The 26,391-nt window shown below is 37.0% G+C and overlaps 5 protein-coding genes and 3 pseudogenes across 5 annotated transcripts; 3 read left to right on the forward strand and 5 right to left on the reverse strand.

Moving 5' to 3' along the window:
• The first annotated feature begins 314 nt into the window (after positions 1-314).
• Positions 315-3,309, forward strand: LOC120206927 (annotated as a pseudogene).
• A 1,268-nt stretch (positions 3,310-4,577) lies between these two features.
• Positions 4,578-5,817, reverse strand: LOC120206930 (receptor-like protein kinase FERONIA). The gene has a single exon (XM_039206493.1). The coding sequence runs from the start codon at positions 5,736-5,738 to the stop codon at positions 4,662-4,664; it is 1,077 nt and encodes a 358-aa protein (XP_039062424.1). The 5' UTR covers positions 5,739-5,817; the 3' UTR covers positions 4,578-4,661.
• Positions 5,818-6,407: 590 nt separating this feature from the next.
• On the reverse strand, positions 6,408-7,737 carry LOC120206928 (receptor-like protein kinase ANXUR2). The gene has a single exon (XM_039206490.1). It carries the CDS (start codon positions 7,705-7,707, stop codon positions 6,553-6,555), a length of 1,155 nt encoding a protein of 384 aa, XP_039062421.1. The 5' UTR covers positions 7,708-7,737; the 3' UTR covers positions 6,408-6,552.
• Positions 7,738-11,472: 3,735 nt separating this feature from the next.
• Positions 11,473-12,833, reverse strand: LOC120206932 (annotated as a pseudogene).
• Positions 12,834-15,976: 3,143 nt separating this feature from the next.
• Positions 15,977-18,109, forward strand: LOC120206934 (PI-PLC X domain-containing protein At5g67130-like). The gene is made up of 9 exons (XM_039206495.1): positions 15,977-15,996; positions 16,051-16,146; positions 16,256-16,378; positions 16,642-16,783; positions 16,855-16,958; positions 17,039-17,339; positions 17,437-17,660; positions 17,755-17,841; positions 17,954-18,109. Exons 2-9 carry the CDS (start codon positions 16,060-16,062, stop codon positions 17,984-17,986), a joined length of 1,101 nt encoding a protein of 366 aa, XP_039062426.1. The 5' UTR covers positions 15,977-15,996; positions 16,051-16,059; the 3' UTR covers positions 17,987-18,109.
• Positions 18,110-18,687: 578 nt separating this feature from the next.
• Positions 18,688-20,034, forward strand: LOC120206929 (UDP-arabinopyranose mutase 1-like). The gene is made up of 3 exons (XM_039206492.1): positions 18,688-19,029; positions 19,106-19,525; positions 19,603-20,034. Exons 1-3 carry the CDS (start codon positions 18,688-18,690, stop codon positions 19,939-19,941), a joined length of 1,101 nt encoding a protein of 366 aa, XP_039062423.1. The 3' UTR covers positions 19,942-20,034.
• A 1,393-nt stretch (positions 20,035-21,427) lies between these two features.
• Positions 21,428-22,776, reverse strand: LOC120206933 (probable tRNA (guanine(26)-N(2))-dimethyltransferase 2). The gene is made up of 2 exons (XM_039206494.1): positions 22,483-22,776; positions 21,428-21,882 (listed from the first exon to the last, which is right to left on the reverse strand). Exons 1-2 carry the CDS (start codon positions 22,576-22,578, stop codon positions 21,595-21,597), a joined length of 384 nt encoding a protein of 127 aa, XP_039062425.1. The 5' UTR covers positions 22,579-22,776; the 3' UTR covers positions 21,428-21,594.
• A 1,822-nt stretch (positions 22,777-24,598) lies between these two features.
• Positions 24,599-25,863, reverse strand: LOC120206931 (annotated as a pseudogene).
• Between the last annotated feature and the right edge of the window lie 528 nt (positions 25,864-26,391).

A 26,391-nucleotide genomic window follows, 5' to 3' on the forward strand; every position in this document is an offset into this window, starting at 1 on the left:
ATGACATAATTTTTTCTACGTCATCATAGTAACGGAAAGATCTATCCGCCTCATGGTGTCCTTAAAATTAAACGTTTTAGTGTCATAATTGAAGTCAAAACTAAAGTTTAATGTTATAATTGATAAAATTAGAAGTTGAATGATATAAATTATATACCGCTTAAACTTTAGTGATATATGTTTTATTTTACCATTTATATTAAAAAGAAGACGCGTGAAATTGTTGCAAAGTTGACCCGCAGATGAGAAAACAACTGAGGAAGATGGAGGGAAGGAGAGAATATCGTATGAAATTTCATAGCAATTCAGTACTTGAAAGAGTTCATACTTTCTAGCTTTCTTGGCTCTGATCCCTTTCTTCAAATCTTTCTCTCTATGACAATGGAGTTTACAAGCAAATACCTGTTAGTTCCATGTCTCTTCTTCTTCATAGCATACCTTGCTGTCCCTGTTGCCTCCGACACCGAGGTTACCCCTTATAGCCCCACCGAGAACATCACAATCGACTGTGGTTCTTCCAAAGACGACCAATCTCTCGACGGCCGTCCTTGGTTGGGAGATGTCCATGGAAAGTTCACCCCTTTAGACCATCAAAACAAAACAATGAATCATCCACGGCTTCAACAGCACCTATACAAAACTCAGTTGAGAGTGTCCCCTACTCCACAGCCCGTCTTTCTCACTCCGAATTCACCTATTCGATTCCCTTAACGGCCGGTCAAAAGTTCATTCGGTTGCACTTCTACCCGGGGCCGGCATCATATCCAGGCTTTGACGACCCTTCTAATAAATCTTTCTTCTCTGTCAAAGCAGGTCCTTATACCCTTCTCAAGAATTTCAGTGCTTTACTCCATGCACAAGGCAAAGCTACTGTGGTCAAGGAATTTTGTTTAAACGTGGATGAAAGCCAAAGGCTAAACTTAACCTTCACCCCAAGTCCCGATATCGTTGATTCCTACGCTTTCATCAATGGAATCGAAGTTGTTTCCATGCCGACAAATCTATATTATACAGCGGACAGTGACGGAGGGGCGACTTTTATAGGCCAGGCTATGGGAGCCTTGTTCTCCGTAGGAAACGACACTGCCCTCGAGAGTGTGTATCGAGTCAACGTCGGTGGGAAGGAAATCACGCCGGGAAAAGACACCGGGATGTTCCGGCACTGGTCAAGTGACGACGACTATTTGACAATAGCGAAGCCAAGTGCTCTTCCCGTTAATACCAGTGTGAATCTCACCTTCAGCAATATACCATCGTATTCGGCTCCAAGGGATGTTTATGTCACTGCCAGAACCATGGGATTGAACAAGACTGAGAATCAGAACTACAATCTGACATGGGAGTTCCCTGTTGATTCTGGGTTCAGTTACTATGTCAGGTTACATTTCTGTGAGTTCCAGATAGAGGTAACGGAACAAGGTAACAGAGTCTTTGAGATCTTCTTGGCTAATTTAACTGCAGAAACTCAAGCAGATGTTATAGTCTGGAGTACTGGAAATGGGTTCCCAGTGTATAGGGACTATGTTGTTGCAATGGGAACAAGGGGAAATCTAAAGCAACAAAGTCTCTCTGTTGCTTTGCATCCTGCTCCGGAATGGGGGACCACTTTCTCTGATGCAATCTTGAATGGACTAGAAATCTTCAAATTGAGCAATAATATGGATCTTTCCGGACCGAATCCGGATCCGATCCTGATAAATCCTCCAGTGAGTTCACCACCGGGATCAACCAACAGCAGCAGCAAAACAACAATTGGTATCGTGGCAGGTGTGATAGGTGGCCTAATTGTTCTGTGTCTTATTTGTTTCTTGGTTTTCCGGCAAAAGAGAAGAGTCAAAGATTCAGGTTCCAACGACGGAGCTTCATGGTGGAGCCAATTTTCCTACACAACCAAATCCACCAAGTCTACCAAGTCAACCAAGTCCCGAGGGTCATCCCTACCATCTGACCTTTGCCGTTACTTTTCACTTGCTGAGATCAAAGGGGCAACCAACAACTTCGACAGTGTTTTCATTATCGGTGTCGGTGGTTTCGGCAACGTATACAAAGGGTTCATCGATGGCGGGGCAACCCCCGTCGCGATCAAACGGTTGAATCCCGAGTCTCAACAAGGGGCTCACGAGTTCAAGACCGAGATCGAGATGCTCTCGCAGCTACGCCACCTACATTTGGTGTCGTTAATCGGATACTGCAACGATGATGGGGAGATGATCCTCGTTTACGATTACATGGCTCATGGTACACTTCGTGATCATCTCTACAGCACCGAAAACCCTGCTCTCCCATGGAAGCAACGTTTAGAGATTTGTATCGGCGCCGCTCGTGGGTTGCATTATCTTCACTCGGGTGCCAAGCACATGATCATTCATCGAGACGTTAAGACAACAAACATTTTGTTGGATGAGAAGTGGGTGTCTAAAGTTTCAGATTTCGGGTTGTCTAGAATCGGCCCTACCGACATATCCCAGGCACATGTTAGCACAGTGGTGAAAGGTAGCTTCGGGTATTTAGACCCCGAGTACTATCGTCGTCAACAGTTGACAGCGAAATCCGATGTATATTCATTCGGCGTGGTCCTATGTGAAATATTATGCGCTAGGCCACCTATTAGTCGATCGGCCGACAAGGCACAGATCAGCTTAGCAGCATGGGCTCAACAATGCCACCGAAGTGGAACTCTTCACAAAATCATTGATCCATTCTTGAGGGGTAAGATTGCACCCGAGTGTTTGAAAAAATTCACCGAGGTGACAATGAGTTGTTTGAATGACGAAGGATCCGAAAGGCCCTCGATGGGCGATGTGGTGTGGGGACTAGAGTTCGCACTACAATTGCAAGAAAGTGGCGAGGCGAAGCTTAAACCTGTAATCGATGGGGCTTCCATAGAAGCAGAGTTTGATGAGGAGACCCCCTTGAAAGCACTGGAAGACGACAGCGGCGACGTTTTCAGTAGCCTCGGCGATCATGTCCTCAACTCCAAGAGCACCGGTAGTTTCAGTTTAACGACAAGTGATACTTTTGTCAGCAAAGATTCTGACAGACCCTTGTCTAAGGCAGTGTTTTCCGAGATCAGAAATCCTCAAGGACGATGATCAAAACTCGAAATTGGTAGCTAGTAGTCACGTGGTCCTTAATTTCAAACGCGTCTGTGTTTCGGTGCGTAGGATCAAACCATGTCAACTTCAACTGTCGAAAGAATGGGGGAAAATAGTTGAAGCCGGTAGTGGACGATGACCAAGTAAACGGTCCAATTTCACTGCTAAAGCTCCCTTGGTATTTTTATTTGAAATCAATAAAATATTTGTATTGTAGTATATATATATATATATATATATATATATATATATATATATATATATATATATATATATATATATATGATTTCAAGTTTGGTCTGATGTATCTCATATTGTTTACTTTATGGCTTTGACCAGGTCGGTCCATTTAATAACGATGCTAATAATTGGGGTGGTTGGAACTTTGCAAGTGCTAAAATCAATCTAAACTACGACCATTCTTCAAATAAGAAACCAAATAATTATCCCAAGAATTTTCTTTTTAGTTTTGGTTTCTAATTCTTAAAATTGATCATTTATCAGTCTTCTGATATAAAAAAAAAATACTGTTAGGATAAATAGTTTCTTAATCTTATTTTATAACTCATACTTGATTTGAAATTTTTTCGTTGAGTTTATAAATTTTGAATCGAATTATTCGAGTTTCTGTTTAAATTTTATTATAAATATTTATAATATTATAATACTATTTGATTTCAATTTAAATAATTTTCTATAACGTTATATAATACATATATATTTCTTCATATTTTTTTCCATATGTGATATACATATATCATATAGAGTCGAAAGACTCAACTTAAACTTGAAAAAGTCTTGAAAACTAATCCACTAATTACTAAAAATTTCGAGTTATATTTTATAACTTGACTCGAATTTAAAAAAATTCAAGTCGAGTTTAAAAAATCACAACTCGAAATAAATTTGAGTAAAAAATTTTCAGGTCGAGTTGATTCAAAAAGATAATTTTTTCAAGTCAAATTTTACTCATCTTAATTCTATGGATGGGAATGGGTCGGGTTTTTGGTCCACCCGACCCGAAAACAAGGGAGCCTCCACCCGAGACCCGACCCGACCAAAACAAGGTTTCACCCGACCCGACCCAAATATATGACATAGAAACCCGACCCGAAATAAAAAATATTTTTATTCAATAAAAACAGTGACTTAATTGAAAAATATTATATATAGAGGGGTATTATTGTAATTATCCCTAAATATATAGGGTAAAATTATATATTTTTTCCGGGTCGGATTTTTTTCACCCTAAACCTGAACCCAACCCCGATTTTTTTTTTAAAAAACCCGACCCGATTGGAACCCGTCGGATTCGGGTCACATGCACATCCCTACCCAATTCTATTAAAATCTTTACTGCAACTCAAATCTCAAGTCCTGATTTTGGGTTACTTCTTTTGGTTCGCATTTTGGGCAATGTGATTTATTCATATTTCAAAAACATTTAAACACCAGGCTTAAAAACCAGGAACACAACTGAAATCACATCTTCAGACCCTACACAATAATTCATGATTTTTGTGCATTTACCATCATCAAAGCAACCAGTTAGATGGTACATAAAAATTATGCTTCTTCACAAATAAATTCACCTTGCGGATTTATACTCTCCATTTCGTATTCTTCTTGCTTCTGCAACTCCAACGCAAGCTCCAAGGTCGCCTCCACCTCACCCATGGTAGGCCTTTTGTTTTCCTCATACTGGACACAACTGTAAGCAATCTCCAAGAATTTCTTCAAACACTGTGGACTTATCTTTCCCTTCAGGTATGGATCAATTATACTGTAAATTGTTCCATTCTCAATGCATTTACGTGCCCAAGTATATAGAAATCGCTGTTCCATCTGCAATTTTGCATCGAATACGCGTCTACGACACAGAACTTCAAACAGAACAACCCCGAATGAGAAAACATCAGATTTGGTCGATACCCTGCTTGTTCTTGCTACCTCCGGAGCCAAGCATGCAAAAGTATAAGTTATGTCTGATTCTACTTCAATGGAAACTGTACCCCTTGATAGGCTAAGAGGCCCCCTCTTGCAGAAACCGAAATTACAGAGTTTCGAAGTCCATTGGTCGTCCAGAAGGATGTTCTTGCTACTGACATCGCGATGGATTAGTATAAACTTTGCTCCCGTATGAAGATAATGTAAAGCTCGAGCTACACCGATGCATATCTCCAGTCTTCGCTTCCATGGGATGGGATCATAATTCTGAGAATGGAGATTATCGTGAAGGCTCCCATTGTTTACATATTCATATACATGGATCATCTCTTTTTTCTCGTCGCAGAAACCAATGAGAGATAAAATATTCGGGTGGCGCAACTGGCAGAGAATCTCCGCCCCACATCTCAACTCGACGAGCGGTAGGAGTGAATCACTGGTCGGAATTAAGCGTTTAATAGCATAGAACCCGCCATTGATCTTCCCTCCATATATAAATCCCGTATCACCATTGGCTATAATCTTGTTTTTGTGGAAGTTGTTGGTAGCAGCTTTGATGTCGGTCAGTGAAATTCGGTGACATAATTCATCTGGAAGTGATCTGTTAAGAGTATTGGATTTTGTTCGTCTGATTTTGGATTTGATCTCCTTCAAAACTTTAGAGAAAGATGGAAGAGAATGTGAACAAGAACCCATTGGCTTGAGTTTTGTTTGTTTAACTAGAAACTTGAGAGAGAGAGAGAGAGAGAGAGAATCACAGGCTCTTGTCCTGGTGATTTTGATGTCCTAAAAGTCATAAAATGCAGCTCTCAATTACCAACTTTAATGAACAATAGTTGACTTTTCTATAACTTTTTTACTTTCTTTCCTTTCTCTTTCTTGTCGTCCTGCATTTTTAGTTCTTTATTGAGAAAAGCAAAGCGACGACCCTTGACTTGATTCATTGGATCTCAATTATAGGAGGTGCTTAGTTGTCATGGATGCTATTGCTAGGTTGATACAGCTAAATATCATGTATTAAGCACATTCTTCTGATGCAACTAATGAGATTCCTAAGATACTTGGATTGAGAATTGAAAGCATTTAATGTAGTTAAGAGTTAACCTCATCAAAATAACATGCTTCTATTACCTGGAATGATCCTTTTGACCGCATGAAGCCCCTCATCCTCTCAGGAGGGAGTGAACTGTGAGCTGCTCAGAATTTGGGATTCTAATCTTTTCTGTTCTGACTGTAATGGCCTAATAAACACATCAAGCAAGTATGCGATTTAAGCAAAGCAAGAACTACAAAGAGAAGGAACGATTTATTGTCATAAATCAATAATTAGTACAATCACAATATGATCAATAAATATAAGCTCGGATAACTAGACGATTAAACAGAATTACTGTCTTCATCCTTCCATTGTCGATCCATCCTTGATGAGCCATGCTACAATGAAAGAGTGCTTGGGAATTCAATTGGCAGACTATCTAAATAGTTATCGCTATCCTTCCTCACAAAGCATTTAACTACTAGAATTGGAACTACTGCTATCTGAATATGATAACAAAGAAGTATATTTGCTATCAAGACCAGAAAAATTCCTAAGAAAGGCAGAAAATAATGCTTCTTCATACAGATATTCACCAGAAGGATTGAAAGCCTCCATTTCAGCATCTGCTCTGTTTTGTAGCTCCAAGGCAAGCTCAAGGGTGACCTCCACCTCGCCCATCGCCGGCCTTTCGTTTGCCCTACCGTGGACACAACTAGAAGCGATTTCCAAATACTTGTTCAAACATTCCGGAGCTACCCTTCCCTTGAGCTGTGGATCAATGGCATGATAAATGGTTCCTTCCCTTAGGGATTCCTTGGCCCAATCAAGTATATAACTTTGATTCGTCGGTAGGCTGCGATCAATCGCTGCTTTGCCAAAAAGAACTACGAACAAAGTGACCCCAAACGAGAAGACGTCAGATTTTTCTGTGAGTTCCCCAGACATGGCATACTCTGGATCCATAAATCCCAAAGTTCCCAAAACACGTGAATCAATTCTTATCAAGGCTTTGGACATGCTACGAGGACCCAGTTTGGAGAGGTCAAAATCAGAAAGTTTAGAAGACCATTGCTCATCTATAAGTATGTTTGAGGTCCTGATGTCACGGTGGATTACAGAACGCTTGGCCCCGGTGTGAAGGTAATGTAATCCACGTGCTGCACCGATACAGATCTGCAACCTACGTTTCCAAGCTAGTGGAACAAAATCCTCCCCACCCCCAAAGAGGAAATCAGCGAGTGACCCTCTGCTCATGTATTCGAACACCAGGAGCGTCTGTTTCTCCAGGAGGCAGAAGCCGATAAGAGAGACGAGATGTGGGTGGTGCAACTGGCAAAGCATCTCTACCTCATTTGGTTTTGAACTGCTATAGATACGTTTGATAAAAACAACGGTTCCATAATCGATGATCCCTTTATAAAGAGTACTACAGCCATGAATTGTACGAAAAATGGAGTCTGGGTGGAAGTTGTTGGTAGCGGCTTTGAGCTCGGCTAGTGAAAATTGACGGCATATCTCATCCGGAAGTTCTGAACCTGGTTCTAGTTGAGGGGATTTTTTCTTGGCAACAAACAAGTGTAGAAGAGAACGCAGAGGATGCTTCATTGGATTATATTTAATCAACATGCTTGAGAGAAGATATATGGTAAAGTTTAACTTACTTTATAAGATTATGCAGTTTGAATACCACTGGTTTTTCAGTGCGACTTGAAATTTAAGAGTCAGCGAAAATTTATTTCAAAACGCGGAAACGAGTGTGATGGCCCTTTATGCTTTATGGTTGCTTGTCACCCAAGTCCTAACGTTTATATGTTTTTTTTTTAATATTTTTATTTTTATATAATAATTTATATATTAATGATATTTGAGGCATTCAAAGTTTATTAAAAAATTAAAATGATTGCTGATTTTTTTTACATCTCGTACGACTTAAACTAAAAAAAATTAATTTAACCATTTGACCAAAAAAATTAATTTAACCATTTGACCAAAAAAATTAAACGTTAACCATTACGATATTGATGTTACAATTCACAGTGTTGATATGGTGGTCCATTCATTTTACACATGGTGGTTTATGATGACTATGGTAAATGAACTAATTATATTTTTTCATTATAAATATTCTTATACGTACGCATGCTTTTAATTTAATCATATTCATACAATCATATTAATAAAGTCAACATGTTTTTAATTTCATATAAATATCAACTTTCGCTAAAAATGTCATATATTTGTTAAAAAAGGTCATGCTCTTTTATATCAAATACGTGCGCATCCTACAAATGATTTAATTATCATATAGTAGTGTCATTAATTTTTTACAAAATATTCTTACTCGATTAGTCAAGACCTACAGATTTTGTATCTAAATATAATTAGGAATATCGAAAGTAATATGTATCAATCCACACGTCTAATCATATTTCAAACAATTCTAAAAACTATTCGTAAACTCTTGCACATCGTATGATAAATTAGAAAATGGAGACCACCCCTCCTTTTGAGTAGAGGTGTAAACGAGCCAAGTCGAGCAGAGTAAACTCTAAAATGGAACTCGACTAAACTTGAAAACTAGCGAGTTTAAAATTTTCAAGCTCGACTCGAACTTGAAATCCTGAACTGAAGCTCGTGAACAGCTCGAAATGAAAAAAATTCTTAAACTTAATTCGATTGAAACCTCAAACTCTAACTCTAACCTAAAACTTAAATACATGAAAATCTTACTGTATTTTTAAAAATCAATACATAAATGTTGATATTATTAATAATTTATTTTTAAAGAAAATAAAATCTTAATATATTATATTTTTGAGCTGCTCACGAGCTTTTCGAATCAAATATCAGGTAGCTCGTTTCGGCTCGTTAAGAACTCGAGTCGATCCATTTGATCCTAGTATTTATCGAGCATTTATCAAGTCGATCTCGAATAGCTCACAATCTGTCTCGTCTCATTTACAACACTACTTTTGTGCACCAATACTCTCCTTTATGCCTTAATATCTCTAATAGAAAATGATGACTAACAAATGTCTTCTTACCAACTGAGATTCGTCTAAATCTGAAGTGATAAACCGTTAATGAACGACGAGATAAATTTAATCTCATCAACAATTGGCGTGGTGAATGTGGACGAACCTCACGACTGATTGAATCAATCAAGATCCCCAAAAAAATAAAAACAACAATCATCATCCTTTCTACAAATCAAAACAACCATCCTCACCTCTAACTAGTCCATTGAAGAGTGCCAGAGGTGAATATGATGAGGAGAAGAAAAGGGAGGACAACGTGAGCGATCCACCTATCCCTCTCACCAAAATCACTCTTCCCGTGAGTCTCCCACTTCAGATCCTACGCAGTTTTGTCTTCCCATAGGTTCGAACATATAAACAGAGAGTCTATCCTGTTACAAAACACATTCTCCAAGATGTTTTGGGCGTCAATGCCTCATCACGATCTTAGGCGATACAAAAGGCTCATCAAAGTGTACAAGGGAGCGTGCTCAAAAACACAAGAAATCATACCTTGGACATTGACTTCTACAAAGACAACATGAAAAAAAAAATATGGAAGACTTCTACAACAATCCTTTACATCGCGTTATGGGCATCGCTTCACAGTCTGATAACCATAATAGTTATTGATTAACTCATTTTTTATAGGAATACAACTTGTGAGAAACTGTCAAGTTACTTCTAACTCGTGTATTTAAAAAAACCTTCTCTAAGAATAACATGTGATGTTTGAACAATTAATGTATGCAAGAATTGAAATTTTGATACCTCTGCTGGAGCATTGAGTCTCTAGGTACTTTCATAAATCTTCTATTGCGTTGTCACATCGAAGACGTCTCCGTTGTATTGATATAATGGAGATGACCCTTTTCTTGATCAAGAATGTTGAATTGTCTCCGTTTCGAGGAAACCTCTTAAATTAAAAGAAAAAAAGCATCCTCTCGTAGATCATTGTAATAATAATTTATTTGTTAATTCTCTCCTTCATAATAAGTATTAAGATTATTCTACTTCAGAGCAAGCACTTTTGGTCGGTTGGTTAAATTATTCATCTTTGTTCTCTCATATTCTCATAGATCATAGGTTCTACACTCGCTAAAAGCATTTCCTTTTCTCTCTAGAGTTCCCCTTCCCCTCCCCTTTAAGTTGAATTAGTATTCATCGAATTTAAAATATTCTATAATCAATAAAACGAGTATGAATTCATGAGAACTCAATGAATGTTCTAAATTATAGCATGCATACGCTATTGATATAGGTGAAATAGAAGCATCCATATGTATCACCCCAACTTTGACATCACGGCTCAGATTTTCAGTTTTAACTACGAGTCTCAACACCACATCCAGGAATAAGTAAGATCAATCGATCAACCATCGTTAACAAATAATTATCCTAGAAACAATTGCGTTTGTAAGATGTGTGTGCGCGTTGTCAATCGCTAAAAAATATTTAAATAGAAACTACCTTATAATCATTCAAATTATTAAAAAATTGATTCCTAAATAAGATGGTTACAACTACAAATATAATATTTATTATAATTGATTTCATAATTAATTTTTATTTTTTACTTTAAATATATAGTTGTGATAATATATTTGTCACTTTATTAAACTTTTTCCGTAAGAAAATGTTGTCATAAAAAATATAAACAATTGTGACGAAATTCAAGAAAGTTGTCACTAATATAATAGCGACGAAGTTATTAGTGACGACTCTAAAAAATGACCACTATAAATTTTAGTGACTAAATTGATATTTTTAGTGATCTAATTTGATACTTTTTAGTATATTTGCTCCTCCATGCATCTAATGTTTTCAAGAATATAATGCTAGTTTTATTGTTTCTGGGTAGTTCATGGTGGCAAATGTTATCTGTAAAGAGGAAATATACTTATTTTCCCTTTACATATGTAACTATTGAAGAATGAAATTCATTATTTAGGTCACTAAACGTAGAGTTTTGTTTATTTTGTTGAACAGATGATTCTGTTATATCACCTCCTGATGTTTATCCTCTGTTGCCTAATGCCAGTTCCCATTAGCTTACCTCCACACATGGTCTGTTCACTGTTGGAGTCTCTCTTGGCAGCAATGGCGTTGTTATTCCGATATGCATAAACATCGATCAATTTTGTTCTGAAACATCTAGTATGTACCATTTGTGACTGAATCATTCAAACTACAGAGATGTATATTAGCTTTTCTGACAAACTCGGATTCCATTGAGCTAGAATTTTGTTACAAGATACCTTTTTCTGACTAGTTGAAAGGACTTCAAAAATGCTCACCCCTGCAAGAATTTTGTTATGAAGGGGATGCGTATAGCTTCGCTGACAAATTCGGATACCATTTTGCTAGAATTTTGTTACCAAAAGGTCACCAATAAGGAAAGAATTGCAGCAAAAAATGACAAGTTGGTGAAGGATAGGCGTTGATGCGCAGAATTTGTAAAAATGGGTATGTATCAGGTGGAGGGAGCATGCATTCATCACCATTGAAATACACTTCCTGGGAAATGCCCACCCCTGCTTGAAAGTGAAGGTGTCCTTGTCCTTCCTAAGAAGCACCTTTGATTGAACACTTCCAAATGGGCCGCTTCCATCAATAGGTCATTGTAGTACTTCATGCCGTAGAACATCCATGTGTCATCTACATACAAGCAAATAGCTGTGATTAAGTATCCGGTTATGATTCGATTGTAATGACAAATGAAAGCAAAATGTTGTCAACTACTTACTGATTGATTCACAAGGAACTAGAGGCTTGTAATAGAAACTGAAAACTTGTGTGACATTATTAAGATTAGGGTGCTGGACAACGAGGCTCCAGAGCGTGTAATTCATCCGGTAGTTGAAGTTGGTGATTGAGACCTTAACTCGCCAGTAATCCTTGTAGTTGAGCTTGACATGCCAATGTACCCGAACCGGGCACATGTGGTGCGTGCATTGAAGCAATGGAGAATTATCTTTCCTTGGAGTGTTCAATTCTACCATTTTAAGAATCTTGGAATCACTTCTGCATCATTTCATTCATTGTAAGATTTTGATGTTCATATAAGTAAATCAAGTGTAAGCACTGGGAGCGGAATGGAAGCTTACTTGACACAATAGTTCTTGTTCTGGCATCCACAGGCACAAGATGGGCAAGGAGTGATGGTTTCATTGTAGAAGGATGAGAAAGAGACGCAGCAATTCGGATTTTTCATAGCTAGAAATTGCGAGTAAGTGCAGGTCACATTCCATGTCACTGCAGGACAGGATATTGAAGCTGATCAATCTAACTGCAACAATCTTCCATAAATTAGGATAAAGTCCCGATCATGTGAGCCAAAAGGACTTACTGAGGGCCTGAGTTTTTCGGCGGCGATCCGGGGTGAGAAAAGTTGTCGAAGGCACGACCTTTGCTGCACCGCAGGTGTAACCTGGTCCCGGACCAAGTAAAGTGAAGTTCTTGTGAAGTTTGACGGTCTTGTTTGAAGTACCGCTAATCCAACACTCACTTGGAAAGCTGAGACAGCAGCTTGAGGATCTTGACCCCATGCTGCAAGCACTCCACCTTTGCAGCAGTGAGGTATATTCCCTTTTAACTGGAACAATCACCTTGCTCAGTAGTTTGAGCCCCTACCATGGACCATATTACTTCTTTCTTACCCCATGTCCACCCCAAGGTCCAGCCAGGACTCATTATGTGCCGATACATTTGAAAATTGTTCATTGTTACCACTGCCTGGAACATGTCATTGGCACCACAAGCTCAGATAAATATATAGCTATCATCAGCGCAACTCACCTGATTCCCAATAATAAATAAAATGTCTAGCACTTACCACATATCCATCAGGCGTCCAAGACACAATATCCCATTTGATTGTTACATTTCCATTTGGATCCAAAGGGTCATATGCAGCTGCAGCAACAAAGCAAAGAAAGTAAATGCAATGCAGTGCAATTTAATAAACATGCAAAGAAAAAAGCTCTGGGAACTGAATAAATATTCACCCGCAGGAGAAAAGAGCACAAAGAGACAAAACTGAGATGAAAATTTTCATTCTATCGATTTCCAATGGCTGGAATTACGTTTTGGACAATTGCTGAATGCAAACAACTACTCTTTATGAATTTTCTTCCGACACTGTAATGGAAACTGCAATGGCAGCTATCATTTGTAAGAAGAAAAGTTGGTGCTGTCTGAGTTCTAAGAAAGATAAAGAAAAACTTTCCACATTTCCAATATTGGAAGAGCTTGGGAGATGGCTTACCAACTGGTTGCTAAGTACATGTATTGCGTGTCTGTGTGTGTGTATATATATATATTGTTTTCTGGATTTTTCGCTTTCCATAACTTGAAGCAACTGCTAGGGTTGAGACAAAGCGGGAGGCTCAAGAGTTGTCTGAACATAACATCTCAACGGCCCCCCGTTGAGGATGACTTTGACAGGTTTTTAACCACACAAGACATTTCCAGGTTGATACAATATTCACTTACAAAAAGCAAGAGCAGTAAACCAAAATCACACCACTGCTAAACACCAAGCTACCAGTTGGCATAGAGAGTGCTATCAATATTTCTCATCCCATTAACACTCAAACTCAGACGAACAACTTCCTTAATCATCACCACGATATCAGCAGCAGATCGTTCAAGCTGTCGAAATTGTCTCCGATTCCTTTCTCTCCAAAATAAAGCAATGCAACAATTCCATGTCAGTTTTAGAAGGAACGACAGCAGCGATTTCGTTCGCAACCTGCAATTAAACCATTCCAACTCCAAGTATCAATTCATTAAACAAGAAATCTTTCAAAATACGGGTTTCTAATTCTTTCGAGCAGAGAATACACAAGCCGTCTATAAACCAAATCCAATGAGCCTGCTCTTGGTTGGCGATTTGTCCAAGATAACCATCCAAATAATGATCAAGTTCTTAGGAATATGTCCCAAATATCACATCAATCTATCCCAAGACACCTTATCGTTTTTTAAGCAGATCACACGCCCAACAAGACCAATAGAAGGGGAAAAAAAAACCTCCCAGCAACCCATGTATCGCGGCAGTCTTATTCCAAAGGGAAAGCACTACAAAAAATCTTTTTTATAGGATAAACTATATTCTCGTTTTTTTTAATTAATAATTATTTTTCTTTTCAAAATGATGTGGCATGGCAGAATAAAAGTTTTGGTCCTCAAAACTTACATATTCTATCAAATTAGTCATAATTAAAAATAACTTAATAAATCTCTAATATTTAAATTTAATGATTCTTTAATAATTTATTATAATTCAATAATCTAATAATATTTTATTAATATTTTTGAGTGTATGTTTACTTTCGAAATTGTTGAAGTTTAAGAATTTATTATGTGAATATCCCTTTTTTTCAGTTTCATCTATGTCTATTATTCTAGATGTCAGTTTCACGGGAAGTTCTGTAGCACGGTAGTCTTAATATATGGTTAAAGAAATAAGATATCGGAAATATTATTATTTTTTAACATTTCTAGTAAAAAAATTACTTAAAACATTATTATTTTTTACCTAAAACATTAATATTTTTTAATATTTCCTGTAAAATGCCTAATATTAACATTTTCGGTAGAAAAAAAATAATTTTAGGTAACGTTTAACGGATATATTAACAAATCCGGTAAAGCGCCAAACAATAACATTTCTGATAGAAATAATAATATTTTATGTATTTTTTACCGAAATATTAAAATAATAATATTTCTAGTAACGTCTTTCTTAACCGTATATTAGGTTACCACACGTGATACTTCCTAGTTTCACCGTCTTTCCTAAATCACAACTTTTTTATTGCACTAATGACCCACAATAGGTGTTCAATACTAATGCGGGGCGGCCGGCCTTTCGATCTGTCTCGAGTAAAGGTGATATGGGGTTAATTCAAGAAGCCTAAAGTATCTTGCTGAGGAGAGAAATGCATGGATTTAAACAGTGGTATGTTTTTAAAAAAAACCGTTATTTCACGAACGCAAAATCTACAATGACCGCTATTATCGTAATCACGATAAACAGAATGTAGTCGAAAATACAATCACGACGATAATTTCAATCTCCGAAGAAATGACCTTCGCTGCTTCCTAGGTTGAAAGTTTATATCAATGTTCCATATACATAACAGAATGTTATCAGATCAAGAGAGAAAGAAAAGAGACAAAGCCATAAAAAAAACAGAAGAAGAATGCTAGGAATGAAGCGTCAAGATCTTATACGTCAGAGAAATTATTACCGACAGTGATATGTAATTATTTAATTTTTTTTCTTTGATGTTTAAAATTTCCAATTTTAATTTTATATAAATTTTGAATCTAAAAATAATAAAATTAACTAAATGCATGTATTTATCTGGAAGGCAGGTGAGATAGAAAACTGGTCCTTGTATAAATATGTCAATGTGGTCTTCTTTTTTTCAACTAAAAATGAATTATTAGAAAGAATTATTTATAATAATTTATCTAAATAATTTTTAACTACTTGAATTATATAAAAATTTAATTTCAGTTATTAATTAGAATTTGATTAAAAAAATTGTATGAGATGAAAATAAATAAATTGAGACATAGAAATAAAAGTCCCTGCGGTGAGATTAACTAAGTAAGGAAATAAAATTATGAATGTACCAATTTGGGAATAAAGATTTAATTTTTATCCTATTACAAAGGAATTAAGCCTGAGTGTCGCATATTAGAGTTAAAATCTTGGTGGGATGTTTAACTTAGTTTCTTAATTAGTTAATTAATATCATTGTCTTTAAGTGGATAGCCAACCCTTCATAAATTTCCAGTTTTCTTGTTTTTTTTTTCCATATATTCAATGAAAATTTTCCATAGTTTTCTCAGCCAAGAAGCTGAAGAAAAACCCAAATTTATTTCACAATAAAAACCACTTTGTCTATGAGGATTGCGCCTTACAGTCTTTTGAATCTCCAACAAAATGAGACCTTTTCAGAATTTGGTTTTGGTCACTGCTATTTCTGTGTTTCTCGGTATTGCTTCAGCTTGCACTAATGGACAGTGCAAGGTAGGGTTTACAGATGCATACATATATCCCTTCTTTTTATCAATTGTATATGATTTTATTATTGTTGCATTTGTGGAATTCGTAGAATTCACAGTTTTGATATGTTTAGTTGCTTGATGAATGTTCTTCGGATGGAGATTGTGAGGCTGGACTGTATTGTTTCGCTTGCTCACAAGGATTTTCAGGTTCCAGATGTGTACGATCAACCATTACAAACCAATTCCAGCTTCTGGTAAGTCAACAAGTTCATAAGCTTTCTTTTCTTTATTTAGCTCATTTATGAACCTTTAAGCTAAAATAAACATGGGGGAAATTTATAAAATTTGAAATTATCAGGGGCGACTGCCCCCTCGGCCCATCACTGGTCTCAGCAAAGCCCTGGTAGGTCCATAAATAATTCTATCCATGTCAGATATCATCTCTTAACTTCTATGTGCAATTATATTCATATAATGCACATGTTAATTCTGTGCGTGTTTACTTGTGGGTGAATAGAATAACTCTCTTCCTTTCAACAAATACGCATTCTTGACAACCCACAATGCATATGCCATCGATGGATACCCTTTGCATACCCCAATTCCTCGTGTTACCTTTACCAATCAAGAAGACATGATTACTGCTCAGCTCAACGTATGTTTCTCTACTCACATTCTACAAATGTATCATTCTTCAATATCTCTATTCCTAGTTAATTTCCCCTTCGAGTTGCAGAATGGAGCAGAGGATTGATGCTCGACACTTATGATTTCGATGGAGATGTGTGGATGTGCCATTCATTTGGAGGACAATGTCATGACATTACTGCATTTGTAAGTCCAACTCCCCCTTCTTAATGACCCATGAATATTGCCCCTTTCACATCTTCTTCTTCTTTGGATTGGCCTACCAGGGACCAGCTATAGATTATTTGAAGGAAATCGAAACATTCTTATCTGCAAACCTAAGAGAGATTGTCACATTAATCTTGGAAGATTATGTTGGTCCAAATGGGCTAACCAAGGTGTTTACCGATGCCGGGTTGATGAAATACTGGTTTCCAGTGTCGAAAATGCCCCAAAATGGTGGAGACTGGCCTCTGGTAAGTGACATGGTGGCTAATAACCAAAGACTACTCGTTTTCACCTCAGTCAAGTCCAAAGAAGCAAGTGAAGGAATAGCTTACCAGTGGAACTACATGGTCGAAAATCAATGTAAACCATACACATCCATCAATAATTCCCTTTTTAAGCTATTCCAAAACTCTAAAAGAACCGTGCAACATGGCGTTATTGAATGTGAAATTGGCAGATGGTGATGGTGGAATGGAAGCAGGGAATTGTCCAAACAGGGGAGAGTCGTCAAGTCTAAATGACAAGACAAAGTCTTTGGTGTTGGTAAATTACTTTCCTTCAGAGTCAAACAAGGGGGAGGCATGTGAGGACAACTCGGGAGATCTGATTAACATGCTCCATACTTGCTATGCTGCTGCTGGTAACCGGTGGGCTAACTTTGTTGCTGTTGATTATTACAAGGTTCTTTTTATCATTAACCCTCTATATTGCTACTTCTTTCTTGTTTCGTTAACTTTGAAGCCTGAAAATATTGTGTATATATTGGTTTGGATAGAGGAGTGAAGGAGGAGGATCATTTCAAGCTGTGGACACTTTGAATGGGAAGTTGTTATGTGGATGTGATGATATCCATGCATGTGTGGTATGTGTCTTTTTCATATAAATGTATTTCGAGTCTAATATTTTTATCCGAATCCTCTCTCAAGTAGACCTTCGAACTTGGTAAAAAAGATGGGTTTGTTTTGTGATTGCAGCCTGGATCAACATCAGGGGCCTGCACACCATAAGATAAATTCCAGGCATAGGATGTGGTGAAGACTTGGACTACATCAACATTTTATGATGCAATGAATTCCCTGTTGTTGTAAGAATATTTGTTGTATACAAATACAAGCATATCATATCATAATATATATATATATATATATTCGAATAAAAAATATAAATATATTATTGTATGCTTTTATATATTTTAATTAATGAATTTTTAAAAATTATAAAATAATCATTAAAGTATTAAAAAAATATTTTGATTATGTTATCCTATTCAAGAAGATGGCATGACACACAAACTCAATGATTAATATCTTATTTAATTCAAATTAAAATTTTTGTTTTACATAATTTATACATGATAAATTCTTAACGTATAATTTATATGAAGAAATCTTTACCTTTAATTCAGACCTTTATAAACATTTATTATAAATCAATATTTTAAAATAAAATATATATTTTGTAAAATGATTTTTAATTTTAGCCTTATAAATTTGGATATTTTAGGTTTGACAAAAAACTAAAGTTTCAAGGCTAAATCAGAGGCATTGAAAAAGTCGTAATTACCTGCAAATTTCTTACACGTGCTCTCGTCTCTCTTCCTTCACTCATGGCGCCTGACTCGTTTCTCACATCTCGACTCCATATATACTCCCATACAACCTCTTCCTTTCTTTCACATCTCTCTCACTTCTTCTTCTTTCAATTAAAAATGGTTGAGCCAGCAACAGCAACCCAGACAGCAGCTCCGGTAATGCCTCAGCTGAAAGATGAGCTTGACATTGTTATACCCACGATAAGAAACTTGGACTTTCTCGAGATGTGGAGGCCATTTTTCCAGCCCTACCACCTCATCATCGTTCAAGATGGTGACCCTTCAAAGACCATCAAGGTCCCTCGTGGCTTTGACTATGAGCTTTATAACAGGAATGATATCAACAAGATTCTGGGCCCTAAGGCTTCTTGCATTTCCTTCAAGGACTCCGCTTGCCGTTGCTTTGGTTACATGGTGTCTAAGAAGAAGTACATTTTCACCATCGATGATGACTGCTTTGTAAGTTTCTTTTCTTGTTTTAATCTTGTTTTGAGATGTTTTAAGAATCTGGGTTTTAGTCAAATTCTGTGATTAGGTTGCCAAGGACCCATCAGGCAAAGCAGTGAATGCACTTGAGCAGCACATCAAGAACATTCTATCTCCATCAACTCCCTTCTTCTTCAACACCTTGTATGACCCTTTTCGAGATGGTGCTGATTTCGTCCGTGGATATCCATTCAGTCTCCGTGAGGGTGTCCCGACCGCTGTTTCTCACGGACTGTGGCTAAACATCCCGGATTACGATGCACCCACCCAACTGGTGAAGCCTCTCGAGAGGAACAACAGGTTTGTCGACGCGGTTCTCACCATCCCAAAGGGCACATTGTTCCCCATGTGCGGTATGAATCTGGCGTTCGACCGTGATTTGATCGGCCCTGCCATGTACTTTGGACTCATGGGTGAGGGTCAGCCAATCGGACGCTACGACGATATGTGGGCTGGCTGGTGCATCAAGGTATATCGCCATTGGAGTCGGTCATTTGCATTGCTTCTTCTTCTTCTTCTTCTTATGCTTTATGTCTATTTGTTTAGGTGATATGTGACCATTTGGGACTGGGGGTGAAAACTGGTCTGCCATACATCTACCACAGCAAAGCCAGCAACCCATTTGTGAACCTAAGGAAGGAATACAAGGGGATTTTCTGGCAGGAAGAGATCATCCCCTTCTTCCAACAAGTTGTTCTTCCAAAAGACTGTACCACTGTTCAAAAGTGCTACATTGAACTGGCTAAGCAGGTGAAAGAGAAGCTCAGCAAAGTTGATCCTTACTTTGACAAGCTGGCTGATGCAATGATCACTTGGATTAAAGCCTGGGATGAGCTCAACCCACCCACCGGAGGATCTTCTGTGCCCAATGGCAAAGCAGCTTAGAAACTTTTTTTCCAACAAAATCACATTTATTATTTATATTCTATTTCACATGCTTTTAACAGTCAGCTGCACCATTATTTCGCTACAGTTTTGAATCAAGTTCAATAATTTTTGTTGTTCCTCACTAGATTTTGGCATGTAATTTTATCAAGTTACAAACAAGAATAAACATGTGTTAGATGATTTAGCATTGCTTCCATTTTGCTTCTCAATAAGAGAATTTAAATTTAAACTTTAAAGATGGTATTATTTAAAGAAATACTCAAATTTTAAACATGAATTATAAAACCAACTTAGAAGATTAAAGCTCAAATTTAGTTTTAGATTAACAATGTGAGGAGTAGATTTTCCTTTTAGGGAATAAGTTAGCTAAGTCAAAAGGAAATATTGTTGTCCACTGCAGAAAATATATGTTATTCCTTGAACAACCATAGTTTGTCTTGTCCATTTAATCTTTGTTGAATATCATGTAAAGAAAATCTAAAATATAAAAAGTTAAAAGTACAAGAAAATAGAAAATATATGCACATATACATATTTAAAATTGCTTTAACTTTGAACATTAACTTACATTTCTCTTGATTTGTTTTAAAGAATTAGGATAGAAAATGACTGTGTCCTATTTTGTTTCTTCACGTAAAAAAATATTTTTTCCCATTCTTCAATCAATCTTCCATCCAAGCACAGGGTGTGTGGCTGTGCGCTTGGTTTCTTTTGAATGAGAATAAAGAGCGTATGAGTTAAGGGATGGAATGTCTTTCCTACTTACAGTTCCATGACAGATTACAATTCCAAAAAACTAAACAGAGCATCAAACTCTCTGCATCTTACCTCTGGTTTCCAACACCACAAAACTTGAATAAATTGCTTCAAAATTTTAATTAGTTTTCAAACAGAAACTAAATTTTGCAAAACGGATTATAGTCACAGAACAATGAATTTTAACCAACCAAATCATGACAAATTTTAGGCGATGAGGCGGTAACAACCAGGTTTCTACCACCTTGGCTAGGCTACCCTCCTAATCTATGATTCTGCAATAGCATCATCATCATCGGACTTCTTGGTCTTTTGACGTTTGGCGTCACACTCACTATCTTCATCATTGAGGCATCCATTTACTGCATCCTCGCCCAAAAGAGAGATGTACTTGCTGGTGATTTGGCGACCTGCCTTAAGCTTAGGCCCCCAGTGCCTTTCGGGATTCGGAAGGAAGCGAGCAACTTTTTTAGCTTGCGCCTTGCTAAGGGATTCAACAGCTCGAGCAAAATTTGCCTGCCAAAAAGATGCACAGGTTAGAGGATGTTAAAACTTAAAACATTTCCCACCTCTAACCTCAAGTTGTAATGTTTATGTCAAAGAAGCCATGTGTTTACACGTCGAACATGAAACAAGGACAAATGATAGAGGAAGAGCATGCAACTATAGAAAGTGGCAAGGAAGACGTGCTTGAAGAACCGGTTCTTTGGCAAGTATCACACTTCCAGGTTGATCAACCGGTTGAGCTTTCACTGGATGACTATTAACCTACAGAGAAGACAAAAACCTCATGAAAACCATTTCATCACGTCTCAATCAAATTAGTAGAGCATAGGATGTTGACCAGTTTGAAATTCCAATAATTTAACCAAAGTTTAGTTGTTTGAAATATCTTTAGTGTGCACGCCCACGCAGAAATGCAGAAGATAAAGGAACAACAGGAAGAAGTTCTTCTGATGTAGTACATGGGTCATCATTAAATTTCTCTTCAATCCCTTGTTCATTCGTTTCAATATTCATATCAGAGTCATTGGGTTTATCTTTCACGTCAGACAAAGAAACATTCTTATCAAGTGCCGTCGGTGCTGATTTGTTTCTTTTAGACAAGAATGCCTCATGTTCCTGCTTCCTTCTTGTTATAAATGTACTCAGGACCGCTATGGACATGTCTCTGTTATTAACCTAATTATTATAGTAAACAATTAAAATCCCCACTAGTAAATAAGAACCAAGCATAAAACAACTAACACAACAATTACACAGCAGAGGAAACAAAATCCCACTCAGCATCTAGAAATAGAATATACATGTCTCCAGCGAAAGCAGTACTTATAGAATATTTCACAGTTCCTTTTTCCCCCCCTTTCTCAGCAGCCAATCACGGCGCCATTAGTTCACATTACTGAACAAAGAGCTTACAATTTTCATAAACAGCTTAACTTAGAAGACCTCCCTAGTTGAGTATTTCTAACAATAAATCATCATTAATATAGAACTCTTTATTAAAATCAATAGCTTCCCATTAACTAAAACTAAGACATGAAAAAATCTAACAAAAACAAAACCATGAAATTCAATTATATTTTCCCTGCCCATCAGTTAATCCGATTAAGCAGACGTCACTTTTTTTTAAATAAAAATCCATAAGTGGTTCCCCTTAAAATAGAAAATTCATCGCAATGAAGAGAACCTTTTAACTATAATAAAAGAAGCTAACCATCGACTAAAGCCCATGAAAATTCTAATGATGGATTCAATTGAAACCAAAATAAAATCTGAAACCTGGGTTTTGTTGAAAAAGACTTCATTTTTAGCAAGCATAAGAATCGCAGCTTCTCCTTCCTTTATGATAGTGTAATCATTGAGATCAGTCGACATTGTTTCCCCTTTTACATTCAATAACAAAACGATGGGTTCTTTTCCTTTTCCTTTTACCCTTTCCTTTTGTAGCTTATTATATCTTCTTTGAATGGGTTTGAAGACAAAATTTGAGTAACAAATACAATTGTTATTTTTGGATTTGAAATTGGTTTTGACGCTCGAAAGTCTGGAAGCAGCAAATTCATGAGGAGTCTATGTTAAGTTTGAATATAGGAGGTGGAACTGGGAACCCCTTTTTATTCAAGGGTAAACTGCATTTTAGGGCACTCAATTATTAAATATGTTAGAAAAAGGCCCCGTTTTTACTAAAAATTTAAAATTAGCCACTCAATTAAAATTTGAGTAAACTACAAGGGTGATCCCTTACATGCTTAGTCTCTCCGATTCTGGTCACCAGTTCAAAAAGAGCGATTTTGGTCCCTTACGTTATCGATCCGTTCGGTTCACGTGTCTTCTTCAAAAAAAAGGACGATTTTGGTCTCTTACGTTACTGATCCGTTCGATTCATGTATATTCTTCTTCTTCTTCCGATAAAATAACCATTTATGCAAATGCTATAGTAAATTTGAATTATTCCAAGTTCAAAATACTAAAAGAAACATAAACATTCAAGTTGCACCAAGTCATGGAAACGTGTTTTACACTTCATTTCAGTGCTTTGCTTGAGTTTTTGACTGCACTGTCCTTACCAACTTGGTCGTCAAGATAACCAATAGAATGGATTTTAAATTGATTAACAAGTATCCTACAATTCTAACATTGATAATCAAGGTCAAAACATCGAATTCGTAGCAGCATGATGGTGTTGCAATCAGTTCTTGAGATTGCCAATGCCATCTTGTTCGTTGAAACCACCGCCATGAAGACAATGTTCCCTGCGGTTAGAAAGAACCAGACGGCATATCGTTCATCAGAACAATAAGATAAAGCAGATAATGAATATGGATGTTAACTATCCTCCATCATCAATAGTATCAAATTAAGAACCCATCAACAATACATTGTATCAAATATAAATCCATACGAAACTATAAATTAACATTTTCATCTATTACATGAACCAAAACAACCACTTATTTACTTATATATAATGAGATGGTAGCAAATACGTAGTAAAATTGCTTATGTGCAAAAGGAGAATGATTTATGGCTCATGGAAGGAAGTGCAAACACAAGCTAGAGTCTCAATAAAATTCTTAAACTTAGAACTGAAGCTCTACCGATCCTCTCGAGTGGAGCTCTTTCTGTTAGACAAATTTGGCTGGAGATCAGATAAAAGGAGACAAAATGATTTGGCATTCTTTGATTTGGTTCCCCCACCACATCCCTAAACATAATTTGATAGCTTGGATGGCATTTTTAGATAGGCTTCCCACTCATGACCGTCTACAACGCATGGGGATTACTTCTTCTGAGATTTGTGTTCTTTGCAATGATATAATGGAAAGTTGAAACCATTTGTTCTTCGGATGCCAATTCTCATCGCACTTAAGAGAGAAAATTCTACACCTTAGTGGACTACAAAAGACCTTACAATCCTGGGAAGACATGGTTGTTTGGGCAAGTACCACTTGGAAAGATAAGTCACTCCTAACCACTATCCTTAAAATCGCTGGACGCTAATATCTATATTTTGTGGGAGAACGCAACCGAAGAATTTTCAAATGATGCTCTCGAAACTCAGCAGAAATCTTTAGTAGTATTAAAGAAATAGTAGGAATTAAATTACGGGGAAAATTATCAATAGGCTTGACTATGTTAACTCCAAACTTTGTATATCACGGGGTATTGATTAAACCGATCGATTTTTTTGTAATTAGCTTGTAATTATCTTCTGTGATCGGTGATTGTTTTTGTAGCAGTTTTGTTTCTTTGGGTAATAAAATTGAATTATCCAAAAAAAAATACATAATAAATTATATTTTTAATTGAAGGAAAAAATCCCACACCAAACATAGCAAACAAATAGAATTAATCCATTAATATTGGCGTAAAGTGGAAGGATTTACGGAACCAAATAAGAGAAATAAACACATATGCACCACAAAGCTATACATGAAAAAGAAGTGATATATTTAAACAACTTAATCATACGAAAGTCAAGTAAATGCTATATATTACTGCTTGCTAATTTCACATTGTCATTGAAGACTCAAATTCCGATCCGGGTTCATCATCTTCATCGAAAGAAGCGATGCCGACTGCACCATGACCAGGGCCAAAGGCCTTGATATGATCTTTCAAAGACCTTTTGTGCTTGAAATCCGACCCACAGATGCAATACCAAATCTTGCCGCAGTTCTTCTCATGTGTTCTCCAATCTCCTTTCACCGCAAAAGCCTTGTCACATTTCCTGCACATGAAGGGTTTGATTCCATGTTTCCTTTTGTAGTGGGTTTGGAGAGTTCTGAAATCTTTGAGCGCTCTCGCTCTTGGGTGATCGATGTTGTGTTACAACCCGGTGCGCAGCAGTAACATGGAAGCCTTAGCATGCCCGTTCGCTGGGTTCCTCTAAGAATCGGGTCCCTTTCTGTACTGAGATCCATGCCCCCACATATGCATCTGCTCTTTCATATTATATGAAGTAATTAAAGAAGGAAAATTTTAAGGGATCATGTCTCGTGCAAATGAGGCATGCATACCTGTAGGTTGTTGTATCTGTTGAAGGTCTTGCAACAGACAGGACATGAAAACTGTGTAGGACCAACGAGAATCTGAGTAGGGGTAGGAATCCAATACTGTTGTCCATTGCTGGTGTTTAAAGAATACCCAGGAGCTGCTGCACTACTACTGTTCTCTCCCAATTTGTCAGTTGAATCCGCGGATGGGGAGATTCTGTAATCGGAACTAGGGCTAGGTAGGCCTATGTGTAGGGCTACAGTTAGAGCTTCATCGTCAACAGTTCTGAACTTATCGTCCTCCATGGAACGGCTTGTGGGTTCGTTGAACTCTTGTTGCCTTGTGGAAGTTAGATATTTGATGAGAGGCGGAGCCTCTTTGCTAGAGGAAGTTGCATGATGAACAGTACTTTCACTGTTGTTGTGTGAGGTTGTGAAGAAGGGATTGGTTGATTTGGAGGAGTGGGAGCAGTGCAAGTGAAAGAATAATAGTGGGGATGAAGAGGTATGAAGTTGAAGCAACCAGTGAAAAGATTGGAGAAAGGGTCTGCCATGGTTGAACGATTGGGAACTTTGATAAGACTATAAAGTGGGATTGCTTGTACTTTGGTAACTAAAAATGATAAGACACTCACAGTCACACATACGATATTTATATATAGATAGATAGCTACACACACTTATGTACACAATTAAGTAATCTTAATAATAAAAGTATTGTTATTTATTAAAGTATAAGGTTAAGTGCGATGTCTTTAAGAATGTATATTTATTGTTTGATGATTAAAAATAATTTAAATATATATTATTTTGTGTACCAACATTTTGTCGGCGGAATTGCAATTATAGATACGTATAAATAAAACTTAAAGCACGTGTTTAGAAGCAAACTCAAGCATTTAGAGATTGTTAACATTGAAAGTGGATACATAGTAGAAGAGATAAGGCCAAAAGCATGATTGAAACACACTGTTCACATTCGCCATGGACGTCATAAAAGAAATAGCTGTCGGTGGCAAAAAGAGAGAAGTTGGTCTGTGGTTAAAAGCGAGGTTGGGTTGTATGGCCACTCAGCTGTCAACATCATCAGGTTCAAGTTTGCGAGTTGTTAGGGAACATCAAATTAATCCCCCTAACCTATATTACTATCCTATATCGTATTTGAACAAAAATAGTTACTTGTGCGTGGATT

This window comes from Hibiscus syriacus, unplaced genomic scaffold (genome assembly GCF_006381635.1).
Source record: "Hibiscus syriacus cultivar Baekdansim isolate YM2019G1 unplaced genomic scaffold, ASM638163v2 tig00014086_pilon, whole genome shotgun sequence".
Classification (NCBI taxonomy): Eukaryota; Viridiplantae; Streptophyta; class Magnoliopsida; order Malvales; family Malvaceae; genus Hibiscus; species Hibiscus syriacus.

What these genes read in the sequence shown, in the direction of transcription:
- LOC120206928 (XM_039206490.1), bottom strand. Translation starts at nt 7,707, where the DNA reads ATGTTGATTAAATATAATCCAATGAAGCATCCTCTGCGTTCTCTTCTA.
- LOC120206930 (XM_039206493.1), bottom strand. Translation starts at nt 5,738, where the DNA reads ATGGGTTCTTGTTCACATTCTCTTCCATCTTTCTCTAAAGTTTTGAAG.
- LOC120206934 (XM_039206495.1), top strand. Translation starts at nt 16,060, where the DNA reads ATGAGACCTTTTCAGAATTTGGTTTTGGTCACTGCTATTTCTGTGTTT. An exon ending in GTCATGACATTACTGCATTT is followed by an intron (nt 16,959 to 17,038) that starts GTAAGTCCAACT and finishes TTGGCCTACCAG; the next exon opens with GGACCAGCTATAGATTATTT. An exon ending in ATGATATCCATGCATGTGTG is followed by an intron (nt 17,842 to 17,953) that starts GTATGTGTCTTT and finishes TTGTGATTGCAG; the next exon opens with CCTGGATCAACATCAGGGGC.
- LOC120206929 (XM_039206492.1), top strand. Translation starts at nt 18,688, where the DNA reads ATGGTTGAGCCAGCAACAGCAACCCAGACAGCAGCTCCGGTAATGCCT. An exon ending in CCATCGATGATGACTGCTTT is followed by an intron (nt 19,030 to 19,105) that starts GTAAGTTTCTTT and finishes TTCTGTGATTAG; the next exon opens with GTTGCCAAGGACCCATCAGG. An exon ending in GGGCTGGCTGGTGCATCAAG is followed by an intron (nt 19,526 to 19,602) that starts GTATATCGCCAT and finishes CTATTTGTTTAG; the next exon opens with GTGATATGTGACCATTTGGG.
- LOC120206933 (XM_039206494.1), bottom strand. Translation starts at nt 22,578, where the DNA reads ATGTCGACTGATCTCAATGATTACACTATCATAAAGGAAGGAGAAGCT. An exon ending in TCTTTTTCAACAAAACCCAG is followed by an intron (nt 21,883 to 22,482) that starts GTTTCAGATTTT and finishes TATAATAATTAG; the next exon opens with GTTAATAACAGAGACATGTC.